Source organism: Scylla paramamosain, chromosome 43 (assembly GCF_035594125.1).
Source record: "Scylla paramamosain isolate STU-SP2022 chromosome 43, ASM3559412v1, whole genome shotgun sequence".
Classification (NCBI taxonomy): Eukaryota; Metazoa; Arthropoda; class Malacostraca; order Decapoda; family Portunidae; genus Scylla; species Scylla paramamosain.
This window is the reverse complement of record NC_087193.1, coordinates 7376872-7397283: the sequence shown is the minus strand read 5'-3', so window position 1 is coordinate 7397283 and position 20412 is coordinate 7376872. Positions and strand designations below refer to the sequence as shown.

At 41.9% G+C, this 20412-nt stretch overlaps 2 protein-coding genes and 1 long non-coding RNA gene across 4 annotated transcripts in view; 2 read left to right on the top strand and 1 right to left on the bottom strand.

Moving 5' to 3' along the window:
- The window catches only part of LOC135093494 (large neutral amino acids transporter small subunit 2-like), a 33566-nt gene extending 19967 nt beyond the window's left edge, over nt 1–13599 (top strand). Inside the window, exons 3-9 of the mRNA XM_063992777.1 lie at nt 1931–2152; nt 3088–3313; nt 4273–4317; nt 7020–7143; nt 7335–7535; nt 8621–8945; nt 9602–13599. Of these exons, the coding sequence (XP_063848847.1) occupies nt 1931–2152; nt 3088–3313; nt 4273–4317; nt 7020–7143; nt 7335–7535; nt 8621–8945; nt 9602–9663 (1205 nt within the window). The 3' untranslated portion in view covers nt 9664–13599. The remainder of the gene's footprint in view (nt 1–1930; nt 2153–3087; nt 3314–4272; nt 4318–7019; nt 7144–7334; nt 7536–8620; nt 8946–9601) is intronic.
- Nucleotides 13600–13645: 46 nt separating this feature from the next.
- On the bottom strand, nt 13646–20318 carry LOC135093492 (dynein axonemal intermediate chain 4-like). 2 transcript variants are annotated; one of them, XM_063992775.1, is made up of 14 exons: nt 20068–20318; nt 19755–19917; nt 19154–19255; nt 18786–18843; nt 18145–18336; nt 17503–17627; nt 17187–17287; nt 16913–17050; nt 16333–16405; nt 15975–16071; nt 15264–15478; nt 14670–14861; nt 14386–14565; nt 13646–14236 (listed from the first exon to the last, which is right to left on the bottom strand). In XM_063992775.1, exons 2-14 carry the CDS (start codon nt 19899–19901, stop codon nt 14084–14086), a joined length of 1773 nt encoding a protein of 590 aa, XP_063848845.1. In that variant the 5' UTR covers nt 19902–19917; nt 20068–20318; the 3' UTR covers nt 13646–14083. The 2 variants fall into 2 exon arrangements, with proteins under 2 accessions (XP_063848845.1, XP_063848846.1); XM_063992776.1 differs by having other exon boundaries at nt 19755–19907.
- Nucleotides 17224–18277, top strand: LOC135093496 (uncharacterized). The gene is made up of 3 exons (XR_010263400.1): nt 17224–17332; nt 17519–17704; nt 18147–18277. It is a non-coding gene; the product is annotated as an uncharacterized LOC135093496 (long non-coding RNA).
- Nucleotides 20319–20412: the final 94 nt, after the last annotated feature.

Below are 20412 nucleotides of genomic sequence, written 5' to 3'. Positions count from 1 at the left end.
AAATGTTCATGGATGTTTCTTTTTTTCTATTGATGATTTATAATTCGTTAAACTATCACTAGAATTATATAGGTAATCATCATCCCCCTCTCCTCTCTCCTCTTAACATCTCCAAGCCACGCGCGTCTCGCCTCTAGCTTTATCCCCAAACCATGGCCAAACTTGTAACCTGACGCTCTCACCTCCACTGTGCTGAGCGCGTCCCTTCAGTCTCGCGTCCTCTGATCTCCTTGGAATCCTTCACTTCTCAGGTTCTGTAACAGGCAGCACATGGGCGGATTTACGATTGAGAAGAGACGGTTAATTTAGTGTAAAAGAATATGGCATGTGAACAGACTCATGGCCGTGACTGTACCTCTGATGTGTTCCTTCTTGATTACGTCCAGCCTAGTCACTCCTGGAGCAAATTGTAGCATCATTCAGTGACTTCAACTCCGCCTCTTGTTTTCGTCAGCGGTACAGGACTGCCTCAATCTTTACTGCCTCTGTGCCTTCCCTTTCGTATTTTCGTCACATACCAATCCTGTCTTCACCCTTATTGAGATTCCTCCTCCGCATGCGCAAGTCACAGGGAAAAAAAGTACGTTTTTTTATTTTATTTTTATTTATTCTTATTTATTTATTGATTTTATTTTTTTGTGAGCGAGAGAGGAGACGTGCCACCTTCTGTTTTTACCATGCATTAGACGCACACTTGAGTTCCCAGCTTCGTGTTCGGGTTATATCAATTTAAAGTTAATTTAGTGTGGCAAAGCGCTGGAGCAATCAAAGCGCTGCGTGGGCAATCAGCGCCAGGTGTGTGGCGAGGGTCCTTCACCGCCACCAACACGTCTTTTCAGTGCTCGGTGATGATAATTTTTCGCATCAAAATTTAATGAGCTGAGCTGTTCACAGGTATCATTACCATTATCCACTTAGCGTATAATCGCCGTTTTGATTGGTGATTAAATACAAAACAGATGGACTGATTCATAGATTATAGTAATAAAGATTAGCTTTAATTTCATGTGATGCAGTCTTTTTTAATAACTTACAGTTCTGGCCTTAGTTTAAGCTTCTAGCCACAAATCATGTAATTTTGTTGCGAACATAACTTGATGATACAAACATTTTATCGTGTTAGTTCATACCGCGTGTGTGAACTTTGTGTTACTTTTATGTTGGATTACTTGAGTTAATGAAGCCCAGCGCAAACTAAACTAACTTATTTAACCTAACATACCTGCACGTAATTATTAATTTCTTCGACAGATACAGTGATTACTTCGGTTAGATAGTTTGACGTAATATAACTAATGAACTTGTTTAACTGATCGTCTTACTTGTTTATGGTTAATCATTGACTCCGCAGGTAAAACACTTAGTTTACATTAACCTGACGTAACTAAATCAAGCCAAACATAAGAAATCTTTTGACCTGTACACAATTAACCCTTCACTTCACAAGTACTACAGTGATTCCCAAGAGTGGCAACGATAATACATATGATAACTGTACCTTTCTACCACTACCTGTATACAATTAACCCTTCATTCCACAGGTACGATGATCCCCAAGAATTGCGGTGACTACTCTTATATTAATGTAACCTAACCTAACTTAACCTAACCTAACCTAACTTAACCTAACTTAACCTAACCCAACTTAACCTTACTAAACCTAACCTGACGTAACCTAACCTAACCTAGCCTAACCTAACCTAACCTAACCTAACTTAACCTAACCTAACCTAACCTAACCTAACCTAACCTAACCTAACCTAACCTAACCTAACCTAACCTAACCTAACCTAACCTGACGTAACCTAAGCTATCCTAACAACTCAATATAGTAGTGATGGTAGTAGTGGTGGTAGTAGTAGTAGTAGTGATAGTAGTGGTAGTACTATACCAAAGATAACCAAAGCTAACCTAACCTTTCATCCCACAGGCACAATGATCCCCAAGAGTGGCGGTGACTATGCTTACATTCACGAGGCGTTCGGACCCCTGCCTGCCTTCCTGTACCTGTGGGTGGCGCTGGTGATCATCATGCCCACAGGTAACACGGTCATCGCCCTCACCTTTGCCAACTACATCCTCCAGCCAGTGTTTCATGCCTGCGAGGAACCGCCTGACATTCTCGTGAGGATGATCGCCGCTCTTGTTATATGTGAGTGTAGAGAGAGAGAGAGAGAGAATGTGGTGGTGGTGGTGGTGGTGCAGAGGCCCTATTCAGAAACGCTATGCTCTCTCACCACGACTATTTTCCAAGGGCACAGAGATGGTTAGCTGGGTTCTCAAGAGTGTTTCTCCTGTTAGTTATGTAGAAATCTTGTTAATCTGTCACTAGAACCGTAAAAAACACTCTTAAGTCTCGTGTCACTTCAACTATATAGAGTCTTTTGAAAGTAGTGGAGGTGCGGTGCAGATGTGTTTCAGAATATGGTCCAGAGAGAGAGAGAGAGAGAGAGAGAGAGAGAGAGAGAGAGAGAGAGAGAATATTTTAATTATAAATTCCAAATGGTTATGGTAATGGTGGTAATGGATGGCTTGTATGTTAGTAGTAGTAGTAGTAGTAGTAGTAGTAGTAGTGTGATGAGGTGACTTGCATATTCTTTTGTGGGAGTGGTCACTTAATACCCTTTAAGTAGATTATGTTACATTTGCTCCACCTCCTTTACTACTACTACTACTACTACTACTACTACTACTACTACTACTACTACTACTACTACTATCTGTTGCTTTGGTTTGATTTCTTCTTGTTAGCATTTATAGGAAAATCTACTACTGCTTTTTTTTTATTATTATTATTTTTTTTTTTTTACTTGTAGTTATTGTTCTTCTCTTTTCTTTTCGTCTCCTCGTCCTGTTTTATTTTTCATTTCTTTCTTTTTCTTTTCTTTCCTTCTCATTTTCTTCTTTTTCTTCTCCTCCTTTTCTTTATTCTACAACAACAACAACTACTACTACTACTACTACTACTACTACTACTACTACTACTACTACTACTACTACTACTACTACTACTACTATTACTACAACAAGACACCATCACCATCACCACCATCACCACCACCACCACCCTATCTCCTCCACCTACAGGCTTCCTTACATGGGTTAATTGCACCAACGTGAAATGGGCCACGAAGGTTCAAGACGCGTTCACAGCCGCTAAGATTCTCGCCCTCCTCATCATCATCATCGCGGGCATCTACCACCTGTCTATGGGGAACCTGGACAACTACAAGAGGGCCTTTGATAATACCAACTGGGACATCGCAGCCTTCGCCACCGCTTTCTACCAGGGCCTCTTCTCCTTCGCTGGCTGGTGAGTCGATTGGTTCCACTCGTTATGCTGGTCTGGTTCACTTGGGGATGACCTTGAAATGTTTATATTTGTCATTAAGTAAACTGGAAAGGAGTAGTGGTGAGGGTGATAGTCATACTGGTACTACTACTACTACTACTTTTTATGTAAGAGGGGGGGTACTGGTTTAGGTCAACGAAGAGAACGAAAAAGAGGCCCACTGAGATGCCGGTCCCTAAAGAAAGGTCATGAAAGATAACCCACATTTGTCTCCTGTAGTTCAAGGTGTGACTCTTTCGCTACCTTCCTTAATCTTTCCGCAATCACTAACCGCTCTGAAACGCCTTGTTCTTATCCCACATTAGTACTTTTAAAATCCCATCCCTTCCTAGGTAGTGAGTGGGTCTGCAAGGAGGTAGTTGAGCTCTCTTGCTGTTTTCTTCCTCACCTTTCCTTCAATAACCTCTCTGCTTTTCTTGTTGTAACCCACGAATCACCAAGGGGAAATGAAACACGTAAGAAGAATGAAGGACATGACGCAAGAATGAAGGAACGAGGGAAGGAAGAAAGCAGAAAGAATAAATGAGGAAAGGTGACGTGTCTTAGAAATTCAGGGATGACAACAAGATCGTGCAAGATAGAAACACTTTATTTATTTTATTTTATTTTGTTTATTTTTTTGTTTATGGCTTTTATTTCTGTATAGTTGTTTGGTTTGTGTAATTGTTTTGTGAGTTTTATTTTTTTTTCTTTAGGTTTGTACGCGTTTTTGTGTATGACTATTTGTTTGGTTTATGCTTGTTTGTTTGTCTAGTTTGTGTTGTTTAAGTGTGTTTATCTATTCTTACAAATGTGTTTCTCTTCTCCGCCTATAATTGTGTTTACTTTGCTTATCTATTACTATTATTACTACTACTACTACTACTACTACTACTACTACTACTACTAGTGATTAATCTTATGTTTGTTTGTTTTTTCAGGAATTACTTAAACTTCGTAGTGGAGGAACTCAAGAACCCATACAGGTGAGAGAGAGAGAGAGAGAGAGAGAGAGAGAGAGAGAGAGAGAGAGAGAGAGAGAGAGAGAGAGAGAGAGAGGTGTCGCATGCATTTGTCGCTTTTCATACTGTTTTAACGAGAGAGAGAGAGAGAGAGAGAGAGAGAGAGAGAGAGAGAGAGAGAGAGAGAGGTGGGAGAAGTGAAGAGGGATGCGTTCTCAACCCTCTCTATAGCTCTTCCGGGGAGGAGTCTCTCTCTCTCTCTCTCTCTCTCTCTCTCTCTCTCTCTCTCTCTCTCTCTCTCTCTCTCTCTCTCTCTCTCTCTCTCTCTCTCTCTCTCTCTCTCTCTCTCTCTCTCTCTCTCTCTCTCTCTCTCTCTCTCTCTCTCTCTCTCTGGTGTGTGTGTGTGTGTGTGTGTGTGTGTGTGTGTGTGTGTGTGTGTGTGTCCCTCGCTCTTAGTATACATTCATACCCATCTTAATATCATCACCACCACCATCACCACCACCGTCAGTAGCATGCAGGTTCAACAAGTGTTCAGGTGTTCTCAGTCGTGCCCATCCCCTCCCCCAGCCCCTGGCACGTGCAGGTGGGTGTGTAGCATTGTTACATCAACCTCGCGTTACCAGAAAGCGCATTGTCAAACGTTTCAGCCTTTTATCTCCACTAATTTTAAGAGGGTGTGGTTGAAGGTATCAGGGTTTTGAAAGGGGTTTACATCAAGGAGGTTTGATAAAAATGCGGGGACAGTCACCCGCTCTGCCGTGGGAGAACAAGTCCATGCGGCCGGTAGCGGCCCTACTGGTCGGTGGCGCCAGTATAACTAGCCCTCACATGAACGTCATCTTTTCAGCTGAGCAAAATAAAGCAATCAGTTTTGTACTAAGACTTATTTTTAATGAAGTAGCATATACTGGTATAATATACATACACTGCAGTGTTCCTACAGTCAGTGAACAAAATCTGTTTATTATGCATCTGGCGACTTCTGCAGGTCTTGTTGCTCTGCAGACCACGTGTATTTTTCTTGCGTAACACCTGACCCCAAGGCAGATTTCACACACTGCTTTGATTAGTAGGAAATTATGATTCGTTACAATTATGTGTGGGAAAGCTCCGGGAAAGAAAAAAAAACGTTATTAGAATAACTGAACAAGACAGCGTGAACAGTCACCTGCTTATTGCAATGCACTGTTTTGTTTTCGTAGCCACAACTCCTCATGGTGACGCTAGTCCTGATTTTTTTTTTTTTTTTTATGAATTTAGAAAATTTTGAAAACATCAAGGAATGGAAAAGTCGCCCTTGTCTGAAGCAATCTTCCGTCTCCCTACGTGTGTGTGTGTGTGTGTGTGTGTGTATAATTATATGCACACACACACACACACACACACACACACACACACACACACACACATGTGATGCAGATGACCAGACGCTAGTCCTTCATGAAACGTCACCTCGCTGACCTCAGCACAGGTGTTCTTGATGTGAGGACTATAAATCCTCCCAGACTGCCACACTGGCCAGCTCACGTCACGCCCCACCACTACGCTGTCTGTCTACTCCATTTATTTGTCTCTTAAGTTTTGCTAGAGAGGATACTCGCATTTCCAGTGATGCCAATTTAGAGGATTTTCCGCTCAATCTAGCTGATGAAACTCAATTTGCGCATCACTGCGCATTTCAGTCTTTATCACACGTGTGTGCGTGTGTGTGTCGAAGCTGCTGCACTGTGACTTCTGAGATGCCATTGTCAGGAAAATAAGACTAGAATAATAATAGTGACCATTTCTATTATGTGTAGCAGAGTGTGAGGCCCTTTTGTTGGGAACCAGTCCAGACAAGACCACGTTGTCTCATTGTGGGACCACAGTCGTGGTCAGAAGCCGAGTGTTGCACCCACCTCCAATGTGTTCAGTGTGTTCCGTCACCCCCGAGTCCTCTCATGTGCTGAGAATTTGTTGGTTGTTTAGTTTTGCGATGAGGTTGTCGGCAGTTCACACTAGTTGCGATGATAGGTGAGCCACGCCATGCAGCGGACGCACGCGAGCGATGCGATGCTTGCTATGCTAGTGTTCACACTGAAAGCTGTCTGCTAACATTTTTTTTTTTAACATAATGCCGTTTTTACGCTCAGTTACATGGCTTATGACCTGTATAATGTGCCTTCACTCCATCCAGGTGTTCTCAGGTGTGCGCCTCTCTACCGTCTCTGCCATTCATGGAACACGCTGGTCGATTGTGTAACTGTTGCGTGTGTCAGTCTGGCGTTACCGCAAACCGCACTTTTAAACATTTCCCCGCTTTATCTCCGCTGCTTCCAAGAGGGTTTAGGGTGTTTTCTTGACTTTATTGGTAGTTCAACAATGGGTCTGCACTTTTAACAGGCCCTAGTGGAAGTTATTGAGGTTTTCAGTGTGTTCATGAATCTTTTAATAATCTAATAAGGAACTTAGGTAATTACTGATCACTATGGCCTTCAAAAATAGTCCTGATAAAGGAACAATGTTTCCAAATATGGAACTTTAGATTTCATGTAAAAATGACATTCGATTTGGTATAGTTACCAGTTCAAATTTACTAGTTTCATATCTCTCTCTCTCTCTCTCTCTCTCTCTCTCTCTCTCTCTCTCTCTCTCTCTCTCTCTCTCTCTCTCTCTCCAGATGCGTTACCCTCCTGTCTTTTTTTTATGATAATGATGTCAGTAATAGTAATTTCCCTCCTCAGAAACTTGCCTAGAGCCATCATGATCTCAATGCCTCTCGTCACCATCATCTATTTCCTCGCCAACCTCGCCTACTTCGCTGTGCTGACACGCTCCGAGATCCTGTCCTCCAATGCCGTGGCTGTGGTATGTCTCTCTCTCTCTCTCTCTCTCTCTCTCTCTCTCTCTCTCCTTCAGGGATTTGCACCTCAGTTGGCATTTTTCCTACTTTTTCTGTAGCCCTTGGCCAAAGGCTCTCATGAATAAGTAAAATGGATGAATTAAATACAAATACATAAATAAGAACAGTAAATAAATAAAAGAACTCCCTCGTGCAGTCCTTTGGTAATCGGATGCTGGGTGTGATGCGGTGGACGATGCCTTTCTTCGTCGCCTGCTCCACCTTTGGGAGTCTCAACGGCGGGATCTTCGCCTCCTCACGCCTCTTCTTCGTGGGGGCACGTCAAGGCCACCTCCCTCAGATCCTCTCGCTCATCAACATTAAGAACTACACGCCGGTGCCTTCCCTGATGTTCCTGGTTAGTGAGGGAGAGTGTGGGAAAGAAAGAGCTGGGTGGAAGAGGGAAGACGGGAAATGGAGAAGGGAAGAAAAAGAAATAAAGATATGGAGGAAGGGAGAAGAGTGTGCTATATATATGTACTCTTGAGAAGTTTGCAGCATCACTTACGCTCAAAAACAAGCATATATATATATATATATATATATATATATATATATATATATATATATATATATATATATATATATATATATATATATATATATATATATAAAAATTTACATCCTGTCTTTTTAACAACTGATATAAACTCAGTAATTATATAACTCCACTGTGCTCAACAAAAGATATACTTTCATAGTAATTATTTGTGTGGTGAATATTAGCTTTCTAGGCTGTCATCCAGGCTGAGAACATGAGAACTCATCATTGACTCAGCACTACAGGATGAACACCACACAGTTCTTGCCACACTTGCACAACTGGAGTGTTATGGGAGTTTCATAACACCACACTCGGTCATCTGATGGAAAGTCGTGTCTGTGTGGTAAACATATGCAGGTTATTTGGTATTCCTGTGTGTTTTGCTGTCATGAGCAGCAATGGGCACTGACGCAGTTGTTCCTTCACTGGCTTATTTGTTAGGATAATGAATACTGGTGCAAGTTTAGGCTTGAATTTTTGAGACTTATGAAAGCTGAAGAAACTGTGTTCTTAAAATCTTTCAGTACCTGTAGTATTTTATTTTGTTGAATAGAATATAGCAGGTATATTGCCATTACTAGGCAAAGGGTCTAATGATGAAGTGAAATCACACACACATTGCAAAAGATGTTCATGAAATTAATGTTTACGGACAAGTTATCAAGGTAGGAATGACAAAATGTCTTTATTTTCAGCACAACCTTGCCAAAGAGAATAGCATTATAAGAGAAAGTATATATTAATTACTGTGATGCAAAAGTAATGAGACATTAATAAGTCTGACTTTCATACCATCTACTGCTGAAGACTGGACTGATTCTGCTTTGCTGAAGTCACACAGAACCAGATGTCTTGCCCTGGGACAGCATGACCCCCTCCTTCCCTTCCGCCCCTTGCAGGGCCTGATGACGCTGTTCATGCTGATCACATCGGACATGCAGGTGCTCATCAACTACATCTCCTTCACCGAGTCGCTCTTCATCCTTATGTCCATTGCTGCCCTCCTGTGGCTGCGCTACCGGGACCCTCACCGCACCCGCCCCATCAAGGTGTGGATTGGCTTCCCCATCCTGTTCTTCATCATCTGCCTCTTTCTGGTGGTGCTTCCCATCATCCAGCGGCCCATTGAGCTCGGCGTGGCCATCGGCATCATATCCATCGGCATCCCTGTCTACTACTTAGGCATCCACAAGGAACACTCGGAGAGATTCACCAAGTTTATGGGTGAGGGTGGTGGAGGACGGCTGACACTCTTGCTTTGCAGGGTTGCACTAACCTGGCGTTCTTAAGCATGAAATTATAATTGTGAAGGTTTTTAAGTCTCTTTTGAGGTGATAATTCTTTCTGACTGGAGATTTTAAAATGTTTTTTTGCTGCTAGTTTAGCTGTTACTGATCACCTCTGCATTTACTTGAAAATTTGGGTCCTGTTAAAGTAAATTTCTATGAAGTCATGAAGGGAAAGTTTATACCTTCTTAAGTATAAAACAAGACATATTCCAGATTTAGTAAAAAAAAAAATAGCTGAGAAATTATATGTTAAGGAAAATTATTTCCAGGTTTCATTCTTAAAGAAATTAGGTGAATGTAATTAATAGGTGATCAATACTAGCAGTGACAGTAGGAACAAGTCTTTTATTGATGATGAAGAATAAGAAAAAGATACATTAGGGTACATCAGAATTCCATCCTTAGTGAACTGCAAAGTAAGAATGATTTATATACAAACCACTTTTGCTGTACTATTGTCACCATGCTAAACACATACTGTCCTTGAAAGTAATATATGTAGAGTCTTAACTTCTTCCTGTTTGATAGTGATTACCTCTGCTCTTTTTTGCATCCACTCTTCACTCCATCAATTCTTGCTCTCCCACACAGGGAAGGCCATGTTTGCCAGCCAGGTGCTGACAATGGGACTGCCGGAGGAGAAGAATGAATGATGCATGCTAAGAGAGTGGACTAAACATGAGAAGGAAAATACACAGCAATGTGAGAGAAGTAGATGAGGAAGGCTCTTGAAACTGACCACTGTACATTGGCAAGAATATTGATGAGAGAAACTTACAAGCAACAGTAACAGGGATGTGGCTGAAGGAAGCTCTGAAAAGTTACAAAAATAGGGAAGAAATGAATGCAGGAAAGAAAAAAAATCACCAGTAATAGTAAAGAAACATGATAGATATGCCCCCAAGAGAAATAATGCTACAACAAGACCGTGTTGTGAAAAAAAATAGATGTGGAAAAATGCTATGATGAAAACTCACCTTAAGGAAATCACCAGTATTATTTCATCACTGTGATTTTATGAAGACATGTATTAGGTACTTTTAGTCACAGCTTGAGAAGGGGGATATAATACTATGCACTTTCTGTCTTGTTCTGAAGTCTCCAGGTGACTTGTGTTGCTGACAGGCCCTAAGGTAAGTGTGTCATTTCCATTTCATATGTGCACTTCATGAGATGTGTGTATGGTAAGACATCCACTTGGTGCTTCATATCTGCCCATGCTGCAGGTCTAGGCAAGGTATTTTATGACTTTATTTTGTGAAAGGAAAGACTTACCTGGTTTTGCTGTTGAAATGTCTAGATATAATGCCTACATTTAATGTTTGCTTATTGTGTGGAAAAGCATAATGCAGCTACAAATTTTACTTTTTATTATGCCATATAAAAAGTGATGATCTTAAAAACAGCCAGAAAGGGACTGCAGACACTGATCCTATTGTGATATGCAAAACAAAGAATGTGTTCATGTATATAAAAGGCTCACTACCACTGTGTTGAGAAGCTGTTATGCCTTCCTGATATGAGGATCTTTACTGCAGGATGACAAGTGTTAGGACGGAGATGTTTACATATGCAAAAAAGAGGCTCAGTGTTAATATATTGAGGAGGCTTAGTCTTCCACTCAGGGTCCAAAGTGTCCTTACAGAGGTGAATGCCGCCCCAGCACTGGGTCTTCCACACTGCTGTGTAAATAATGTGGACACAGGTAATTTTGATAAAGTTTCCAGGTTGTTATGTGTCTCTTCCTTATATGTACCCATTGTCTGCTGGTGTGTGTATCATCCTCATTCTGCCAGTGAAACATTTCCAGACATCACATTTCATTTTTGTATTATTTTCTACTCAGGATGTGCATAATGGTGGAGGGTTTGGTGGAGTGCTGTGTCCATTCCCTGTGGAGCATCATAGAAACTTTGAGAAACTGATGTGAAAGCAGAAAACTGGCCATGGGAGGCTGCCAGGAGGGCCTGAACACCTGGCAGGTCACAAGGAAATGCATGTGACACGTTACCAATCAGACAAAATTATTGAGGCCTGAGTGAATTTTGGCTCTACTTGACTCCTGTGCCAATACAGTAGTTGCTAGCAGAGTGAGCAGTATTCACTCTCAGGAGAGGAAACTATAATGCTTCAGATTCCAGAAGAAGGATTGAATTGTTTTTTAATGCCTTCACACTCTACAGTGATGCTTGAGTCTTGACTTTCCAGAGGGAAGAGCAACATGACACCAGCCAGTCCCTCTCCACTGACCAGCTCATCTCATGTTTGTTTGTTGTTAAGAAATACTGATGGAGAATTTATTTAAGTGAATTGCTTGTGTATACTTATTGTTGTTTCTTATCACATATGTCAATTCTCAGTACTGTATTGTATATTGTGGATCTGATTGTTGTTGTAGCAAAACCTGCAGCTTGATGAATTACCATCAGGTGACTAAGCAAGCATGGTACATACTTGCCTTTCAAAGTCATTGTTCCATTATTGTATTTTGTCTATTTTCTCAATTCAGCTGTGGCTTTTCACTTTTATTCGTATTTCTTTTCGGATCACATTCTTGTCCATTGTTTTCCACATCTATTTATCTTTTCTTTTTGAGTATGTCATCATTTCTGTATGATTATCCCTCATGATATCCCTATATTCACAAGCAAGAACTATTAACTGAACTGCTAATTTACAAAAGAACCTGAGCAGTTATATGAAGGAAAAGACACTGAGAGTAATACAGGAATATAAATTATATATACTGAACCTTGATGTTGAACCTGTGGTGTTTATTGTTTGCTGTTTGAAAACTGTGACAGTCTGGTTTGTGTATACTGAATCATAGGTCAATGTAATTTGTGGTGTACAGCAGACACTTGACACATCAAGGCACTCTAGTTTGCTATGACAGTCAGATGAAGTCCTGAAAATCCCAAGATACCAGAGTTTTGCTGTATAATGTGTCATACGTTGGTCTTGTGTGGTCATTTTCCCTTCTCATGTCTTGGTACTCCCTCCTTGTTACTTTGTGATCATCATTCAGTCATCATGTCTCTCTCATGACTTCTTTTTAGCAGTGTTTCCTTGTTACTGAATTTGATAAGTTTGTTAATGTTAATCCTGCTTGTGGTGATGGAAAACATATTTTTTTCGCTATTTTCCTTGGGTGATGGTTTTTGATTTATTGATTTTTGTTGGGGATTTACATGCTCACGTGTTATACTGGTTATAAACGTACATATTTTTTCTAAGCTTTGCTATGTGTATATGGCTCATACCCTGAATAGGTAGGGCTTTTACACAAAACTGTGATACATTTATGGTGTCTTTGCACCTGTCTGCCTTGCCTCAGCTAGTTTTTCATTGCATTAATGTACAGAGTACAGATAGCACTGAGGCTGGTGCTCTGCACTTCTGGACACTAAGTGATGAGTAATCAATGTCTTGTTTCTTGTTGTTGGCATTTTTAGAATTTTTATACCTGTTACGTCAGACAGCTTAAAGACAAAGCAGAAAACACATGGCAGCCCAGGAAGCCTGTTCAGTGTTTGGCTCTGGTGATTTCTGGCTCATTGACATGACAGTCACCTTTTTATACATTCATCTTGTTTGTATATACAGTGTAAATATTGATCCTTGGCCCTGGTGTAGTGACAGGCCTCCATCTCTGTAGATGCCACACTGGGTGACTGTCTAAGGCACTCACGTGCAAGTGTGTGTGAGCAACAGACATCACACAGGAATGGTTCCTTAATTTTTGTACATGCATATGTGTATAACCTTTTAAAAATCTCTTGCTAGAATTTCAGTTTCATTCTGTTACTAATGGGAGAAGGTAAATTTAAAATATTTTAAACTTTTGTTTCTGTTCAAATACTAATTGACAATAACTAGTTGAGTTAGGACTTAATTTATATACATGTATTCCAAGTATATGATTTACCTACTCACTGCAACTGAAGTTCTGAATTGATGGCACTGTCTTGTGGCAATCACGCCTCCTGAGGTGGCAAAGGTCAGGCTGAGGAGGCTGACTTGTACTGTATTGAGTGGTATTAGGTGCCAGGGTGTTACATGTGCTAGTTGACAGAGGGCAGGAGAGGACCAGTGTGTGTGTGTGTGTGTGTGTGTGTATGTGTGTGCATTTTTTCAATACATAGGAAATGATTACATGACATAGTTCTTAATCATCCAAATGTAACCGTGGGTGACAGGATGAGCCAGGGCGCAGTAAGGGATCCACACTGCTGTGGCAGGGATGGATGAGTTTGGCCAAATTTCATAAACATTGTGTGTGAGAATGTGTTGGGAATGATTCAAGAAATCTAATTGTGTATTATTTCATTCTGTGCATTTGTTGGAACACTAATACATTTTGTTAAAATTTTGCCATTTAAAAAATGGGTTTGAGGTAAATGTGTGGGTTGTCTGTTGGAGTACATGACTCTCTTCTTTACTTCCATCTCCTTCTCTCCCTTTCTGGTGCATCATTCACTAAGTTCTCAGTGTCTTAAGTATCAAGGATAAGATTAAGTATTTTTATAAGTTTCTTTAAAATATGTAAAATGGTTATATACGGAAATTAATAAAGAAATGAAAACGTACGAGTCAAATTATTCTGAATTTTCATTGGTACAGTTTCTGTTTGTGATAAGAGAGGCAGTCTGGCAATGCTCTTCACAGCCAGACTGAAGGAATAGTGCCACTGTGTGCCCTGTGTGTTGTAAAAGTGACTGGAAGGGACAGAACAAGGAACACTCCTTCCTGTGTTTTACTGTTACAGTGAGACAAAGGGTGATGTTTCAACTATCTGCCTTCAAGAAGTTAAGGAATCAACATGTTGTCTTCAGGATGGTCACTGGTGCCTCAGAAACAGTTGGTTGATTGATGATGAGTGGCAAGTGAAGGGTCAAGACAGGCTGGTACATTTTTAATTATTTTAATAAGAATTCTAAACACTGGACATTCATAAAAGAAGCACAATGAAAAATGACACTGTTTGTATTAATTGTTATTGCTCATGGTGGAAGTATTATCAAATTACATTGCATCTTTGGCACTGATGGACCTGAACCTTTTCCTTCAGTGCTACTCATTGCCTTTCTCCTCTTCCTTTGGTCCCAGCATGGATATCCTGGTGAGGACAGCAGAGAAACGATGGAAGGCAGTGGAAGTGGTGATGGTGAGGCCTTCCAGGTGGACCACTCTCACTGCACCAGTGGCATCCCCCACCACCACGTTCTGAGCAACACAAGGAGCAATACAGACCATGAGTATTTACATGCAAGCCAGACTCAGCAGAAAAAAAGGCTTCAGAGGTGCAGATTCAGGTCACAGGAGTGAAGGAGTGATAGAGTGCAGGCGCCGCAAACACTAAAGCTATAACTCACCCTCGTGTGGGGGCTGAAGGTGGTACAAGTGGCTCCAGGCACGGCATGAGTCACAATAGGTGTGTGGGTGGACACAGAGATGTCCCACAGGTGCAGGCCACCCCCATGAACACTGGCTATCAGGTTGTTGTACCAGGGACACCAACAGGCATCCACATACCCTCCTGGACCAGAGGAGGCCTACAAAAATAAGAAGAAATTAAACAAAAAAAGTGTACTTTGGTTGAGTGAATTGCTTTTTTTTTTCATTGGAGTTTTCATACCACATTAAATGACACACTCACCTGAGGGTTCTTGAGGACACAATGTGACTCACGGCGGTCTACGTGCCACACTCTGAGGGTGTCATCCAGGGCAGAGGAGAGGAACACCACTGAGGGATCTGAAGGGCTCATGGGCCGCCAGTCGAGGGCAGTGACAAGGCCACGGTGTCCTTGAAACACTGCCACACTGCCACGTCGCTCAAATGTCCGGCACTGTTGCAGACAGAGAATCATTAAAACAGAGCTAATAGAGTATATCATGTCAGCTGAGTTGAGATACATTCCCACAGACTTTGTGTTCAACACTTTTGACCAATTTTGCGTGTGATCCATATTTGAAATTTCTGCTCATGAACTTCCGAAGCAAATTACACTCAGAAGGAAGAGAGAAGCACACTGATGTACTGCAGTGAAGGAAAGAAGTACTGTGGAGGTAACTCAACATCAAGCAGCTTTCTTCTTGTCATACATGATTTACTTTCTTTATTCAATGTTAGTCACCCTCTGCAAAATATTTTTAGGGATCTTCCATATGTAAAAATAATGTAGGATCTAATGTGTGTAAAAATACTGTAAATACAGTACATGTGCACTGCTGCCTTCCTGTGCACTCACCATCAACAGGTGGCCAGCAACAGTGCCCACCAGGTAGGAGGTGGGGTCACCCGGCCGGAACTTAAGCACCGTGGCTGGCACTGTTTCAGGCAGCAGCTGACCACCCCCTGTTGGTCCAGCTGGTCCCTGCTCCTCCTCAGCCAGCCTCAAGATCTCACCCAAGCCACCAGTAATCTCCAAGGACACCCACGGTGGGAGGCACACCTTCATCAGTGCTGCCCAGGAGGATGGGAGGGATTGGTAGAATCTTTGTAGAAACTAAACCATCTTGGTTACACACACACACACACACACACACACACACACACACACACACACACACACACACGTGTGTGTGTGCTCAATCTGTTTACTGGTGATGCCACACTATCAAGGAGAGTGGAGGGGCATGAAGACTGTCAAGCACTGCAGCAAGATCTGGAGAGGTTAAGGGAGTGGAGTTACAGATAGGAAATGAAATTCAACATTAAGAAGTGCAGTGTGACTGAATTTGGAAAAAAATAAAAATTAGAATAACTAACAACTATAAAATGTGTGTGAGACTGTGAGAAAAAGAACATGGGCTTGAAAAGAAAGTATTTGATGAAAGATTGATTTATGCATTTTAAGCCAAATTGTACAGCAGTAGTCAATACAGACAGGACGGCACAAGCACTGGTCCTTTTCTCCGTATTACAACTAGTAAATACAAATAAATATATACACACTCACAAGTGCAGCGTGCCAGGCCGCCCTCCTCCCCCAGCACCCACTCCTTCACCACACCGTCCTCGGAGGCCGTCACCAGCGCCTGCTGCAGCGGGCCCTCCTGCAGGGTGTGGGCGCAAGGGCATTAGCATCACTCACAGGTGTGATGTGTTGCAGATGTGGTACAAACTGTGTATAGCATGGTGTTGAAAACTATGCCCAATCACACTTCCTGGGCACTGTAGTGAACTGATGGGGCTGCTCATAACACAGCTCAATGGAAGTGACTGATGTGGAACCAATACATGAATATTGCAACAGTTACTGATCCTGTCCAGCTACTGCCAATGTTCTCAATGTTCTCCACAGTGAGCATCCTCACCTTGGGGCTGCCGGCGGGGGATGGACGCCACTCCACAGCCCACACTGGTCCACAGTGCTTGTCCACACTGCCACTACAAGAACAGACACACAGCACCATATAAATAAGACTCATCCTGACATGTCAACATCACCAGTGACCCAGGCACTGTAAACAATTTGTGATTATATTTAGCAGTGTTGTGTGTCCTCACATGAAGTACTCATACTATTTGGTTCCACTGCTTGACAATAGGAGGGCCACTCAATACTCCTTGCCTTACATTTTTTAGTCTGTTGCACTAATAAGTGTTGTGCTTCACTATATATAGAGCTTTTATTTATTGATTTATTATTATTATTATCATTATTATTATTATTATTATTATTATTATTATTATTATTATTATTATTATACAAATACATATGGTACATAACTCCTGTTCTGTAATATTCAGAAGGAATTCCTATGAACTGTCATGCTCACTTTTCAGTCACCTTTCCTCAGTGCTCATACACACAGGCAAACTTTAGAACCAAGCATTTTCTATAAATGTTGCATCGGATTGTCAGCACCTCATGCCCCAGCTAACATGGCTCACCTTGTGTCCACAAGCAGGTGGGGGACAGGTGAGGCCAGCTGGTACACCCTGAGGCTGCCATCCATCAGTGCCACACAACACAGCTCTGGTGCTGATGGGCACCAGCTGACAGCTGTGGCTGGACCAGGCAGTGCCAGTCTGAGAAAAAATTTTTTATCATAAAATATCTGTTGCCCCATCTTAGTTCAGAGACCAACTACTGGCCTTACTTATGTGGACATAAGTATGCTGGCTTCACATTGGTCACAAAGCTAGGCAGGCAGCAGTCACTCACCTCACCTCAGGTTCACCAATCCTCTTGCCATTCCAGCCACACAGGAAGCCCTCGGGCACGTCGGTGAAGGAAAGGTTGCCGTACGCGGCCAGCACCAACCACTGAGGAGGAGAAAGGACATACAAGACACAAGGGTCACAAATATGGTCAGAGCACTTCCTGTTCATAATACAATACTTATTGGAACAAATATGGCCACAAATTAACAACTTAGCAAAATAACACAACTTTTCATAAATAAGACAATTTTTCAGTCCTTGATTAATGATGACAGTCCTGAGTTCACACCAGGACTGTTGACAGCAGTGGGTCTCACCTGGGAATTCCTGCAGAAGGTGACACCATTCACCCTGCGGCTGGCTGTGGCAGGACATAGGAACTCCCACAGCTCCTCAGCACGACAGCCTTCCCCTGCTGCACTCACCCGCCGCCCTGCTAAGTCTGCAAACACCAGCATAGCTTGTGTCTGTTGATCTTTTCCCAGGAACATCTGTATGCACTTACACACATACATACATGTAAGCATCTCTCTCACACACACACACACACACACACACACACACACACACACACACACACACACACATACACACACAGTCCTCCATAATTTTGTACATTAACACATTTGTACATGTGTTTAAATATTTTGATCATTATAGTTTTCTTGATATTTGGTACTTTCAACATACATGAATTGCATTTTGGTATAAGTGAAGCTCTTCCTTGGCAAGCTGTTTTTTGTGCTCAGCACAATATTATGAACAAGTGAGTGGCCTTTAAAGATGTGGCAGTCCTGATGCTGTGGCTGAGGAGTGCTGGGTGCTGAATAACCACTCAGAATCATACAGACACCAACAATATCATTACATTTCTTATGGCAGTCATAGTAGGTGTGTGTGTGTGTGTGTGTGTGTGTGATAACTCATAGGATCAGTAAAAGAGACGTTTGGATGTTTACAGGAGCGCGAGTCGAGCTGTTGTGTCTGGAGGCAGTCACTGAAGGTATGCAGGAGGTGGATGTTGTCACTGGAGGAAAGTTGCCGTTCCACCCAGCCCAGTCCCCGCAGCAGCCCATCCACCCTCACTCCATCCATCTCCTCTGGCTCATCCTGCTCCTGCTGCTTACTTTCATCTTCTTCCTCTTTCCTTCCTGCAATAGGGTTTGATTCAATTACGTACATAAATAGAGGGATAAGATGTTGATGTTGTAATACCTCACCTGGAGCACCATGGAAATAGTGAGAAATTGTTCTGCACACAAGGTACTAGCCATGATGGGTTGTCACCACAGACCACACCCCTAGCAGGACACTCAAGCCTTTCAGTGCTATTTGCCACATCCCTAATTACTGACCACTGAGACATCTTTCCTTGTTCTCCAGCCATCTTCAAGCAGTGTACAGGCTAAAAATGACAAAATCTATTCTTTATCCTCATCTCTCTTGTAGATGCTTATAAAGACTCCATACATTGTTTTACTGATCAGAATTGTAGATTATTGCAGTGAAAGATTAAGCATATCTGCAACACACCACCACGCCAAGATGATCACCAAGGCCTGAGTGGATTTTGACTCGCGTGATTGCATCTGTGACTCACCTTCTGCTATCCGGTACTCATCGTACAGACTCCACTGGGTAGCCATTACACCATTCTCCTGTGACAGTGATGAAAGAAAGTGTGTTTGATACATTAACTGTTTCTGGGGTGCACATGTAAAATGCCTGAGATTTGCTCTTAGCAATTGGTGTCAGATTTATGTAGATAGGTAAGTAGAGATGGGTAGATGGATATGCATAGAAAGACTGATAAGTAAACAGATAAATAGATAGGACTAAGGACTTCATTTCAACATACAAGTAAATACAATATTATATAATAATAACAGTAATTATAATACAAAGGCTGCCTCTGTTCACATAAACAAATAGTTAAAAAGAAAGCAAGAGAAGTCTTTACTTCCAGACCTGCGTGGTGGTGGCTGACTTCTGTGTGGTCTTGTCCATGTTGTACCTGGGCTGTGTCTGGCAGGTCACCTCTCTCGCCCTCACTGATCCACTCAGCCGCTTCTGAAGTCAAGCAACACAGCAAGCAGAGGTCATGAGGAGCTGAATGCAACCCACCATCCCACCTCAGGAGATTAACATCAGAGAGGCACAAATTAAGAGGGGATTTGATATTTTTTTTTTTTTTTTTTTTTTTACACAGGAGCACTGGCTAAGGCCAATATATATATATATATATATATATATATATATATATATATATATATATATATATATATATATATATATATATATATATATATATATATATATATATATATATATAAAAGCCCACTGAAGTGCTGGTTCCCAAACAGTCAAAAGCGGTTTAGAATTTTGAGTGACGGGTGTGTGTGTAATTATGTACATGTAGTTTTGTGTGAAGGAAGAAAGTTGTGTCACTTTAGGTAAGAGACGTAAGTTAAAATTAATTTAGAAATTTTAAGCCATATACACCATCCCTCACACCTCATCACCTCTCACACCACCACACCACGCCTCTCACTACCTTTACCCCTCACACCTGCTGGTAATCGTTCCACTGGGTGAGCAGGATGGCCGCCAGCTCATCCTCCTCATGCACAGACGTGTTTTCCTGGTAGTACAGGTCCAGGGTGGATGTCTCCTGCAGCTGGACCCGAAGAATCACATCTGCTGCCTGCTGACCCATGGCTCTCTGCAAAGAGCTATACAGTGAAGGTTAAGACTGGTGATATAAGGGCATACAAATTATCTTATGTCGGACTATAGCTTGGTCTCATTGTCATTGGTGTTGTACTTCACATGGGTAACCAGTGGACATCAATCAAAAATTTACCGAAGCAAGTCACACTCACGTTTAGTACGAGTGCACTACAGATCCTTCTTGTCAGGAACTAACTAATACTGTTCCCTGGCGTGTTCCTTCCCTCATGTCACGCTGTCACGCTGTTGAGTCGCTATGGAAGACGAGGGGAGGGGAAAGATAGCAACAAAGTGAGGGGAAATATAGCGTGTAGCTGTCGCGTGGTGGTCGTGGTAGTGGTTACCATGACGACCATTCGGGAGGGGAACTATTACTTTGTGGGGAAAGAGTGCGGGGAAGGGGAAACAGGAGTGACGCTCGAATGGTAGTAAATTATATGTAAATGATAGTGAGTTAGTGACAGATTGTTGTCTGATTAATCCACTTCGGAGGAAAG

Coding starts and splice junctions, on each gene's coding strand:
- LOC135093492 (XM_063992775.1), bottom strand. CDS start 19,901: ATGGGTCAGCAGGCAGCAGATGTGATTCTTCGGGTCCAGCTGCAGGAG. Junction 17,288..17,502: donor CCTTCTGCAGGAATTCCCAG/GTGAGACCCACT, acceptor TCTCCTCCTCAG/TGGTTGGTGCTGGCCGCGTA. Junction 17,051..17,186: donor ATTGGTGAACCTGAGGTGAG/GTGAGTGACTGC, acceptor ATTTTTTCTCAG/ACTGGCACTGCCTGGTCCAG.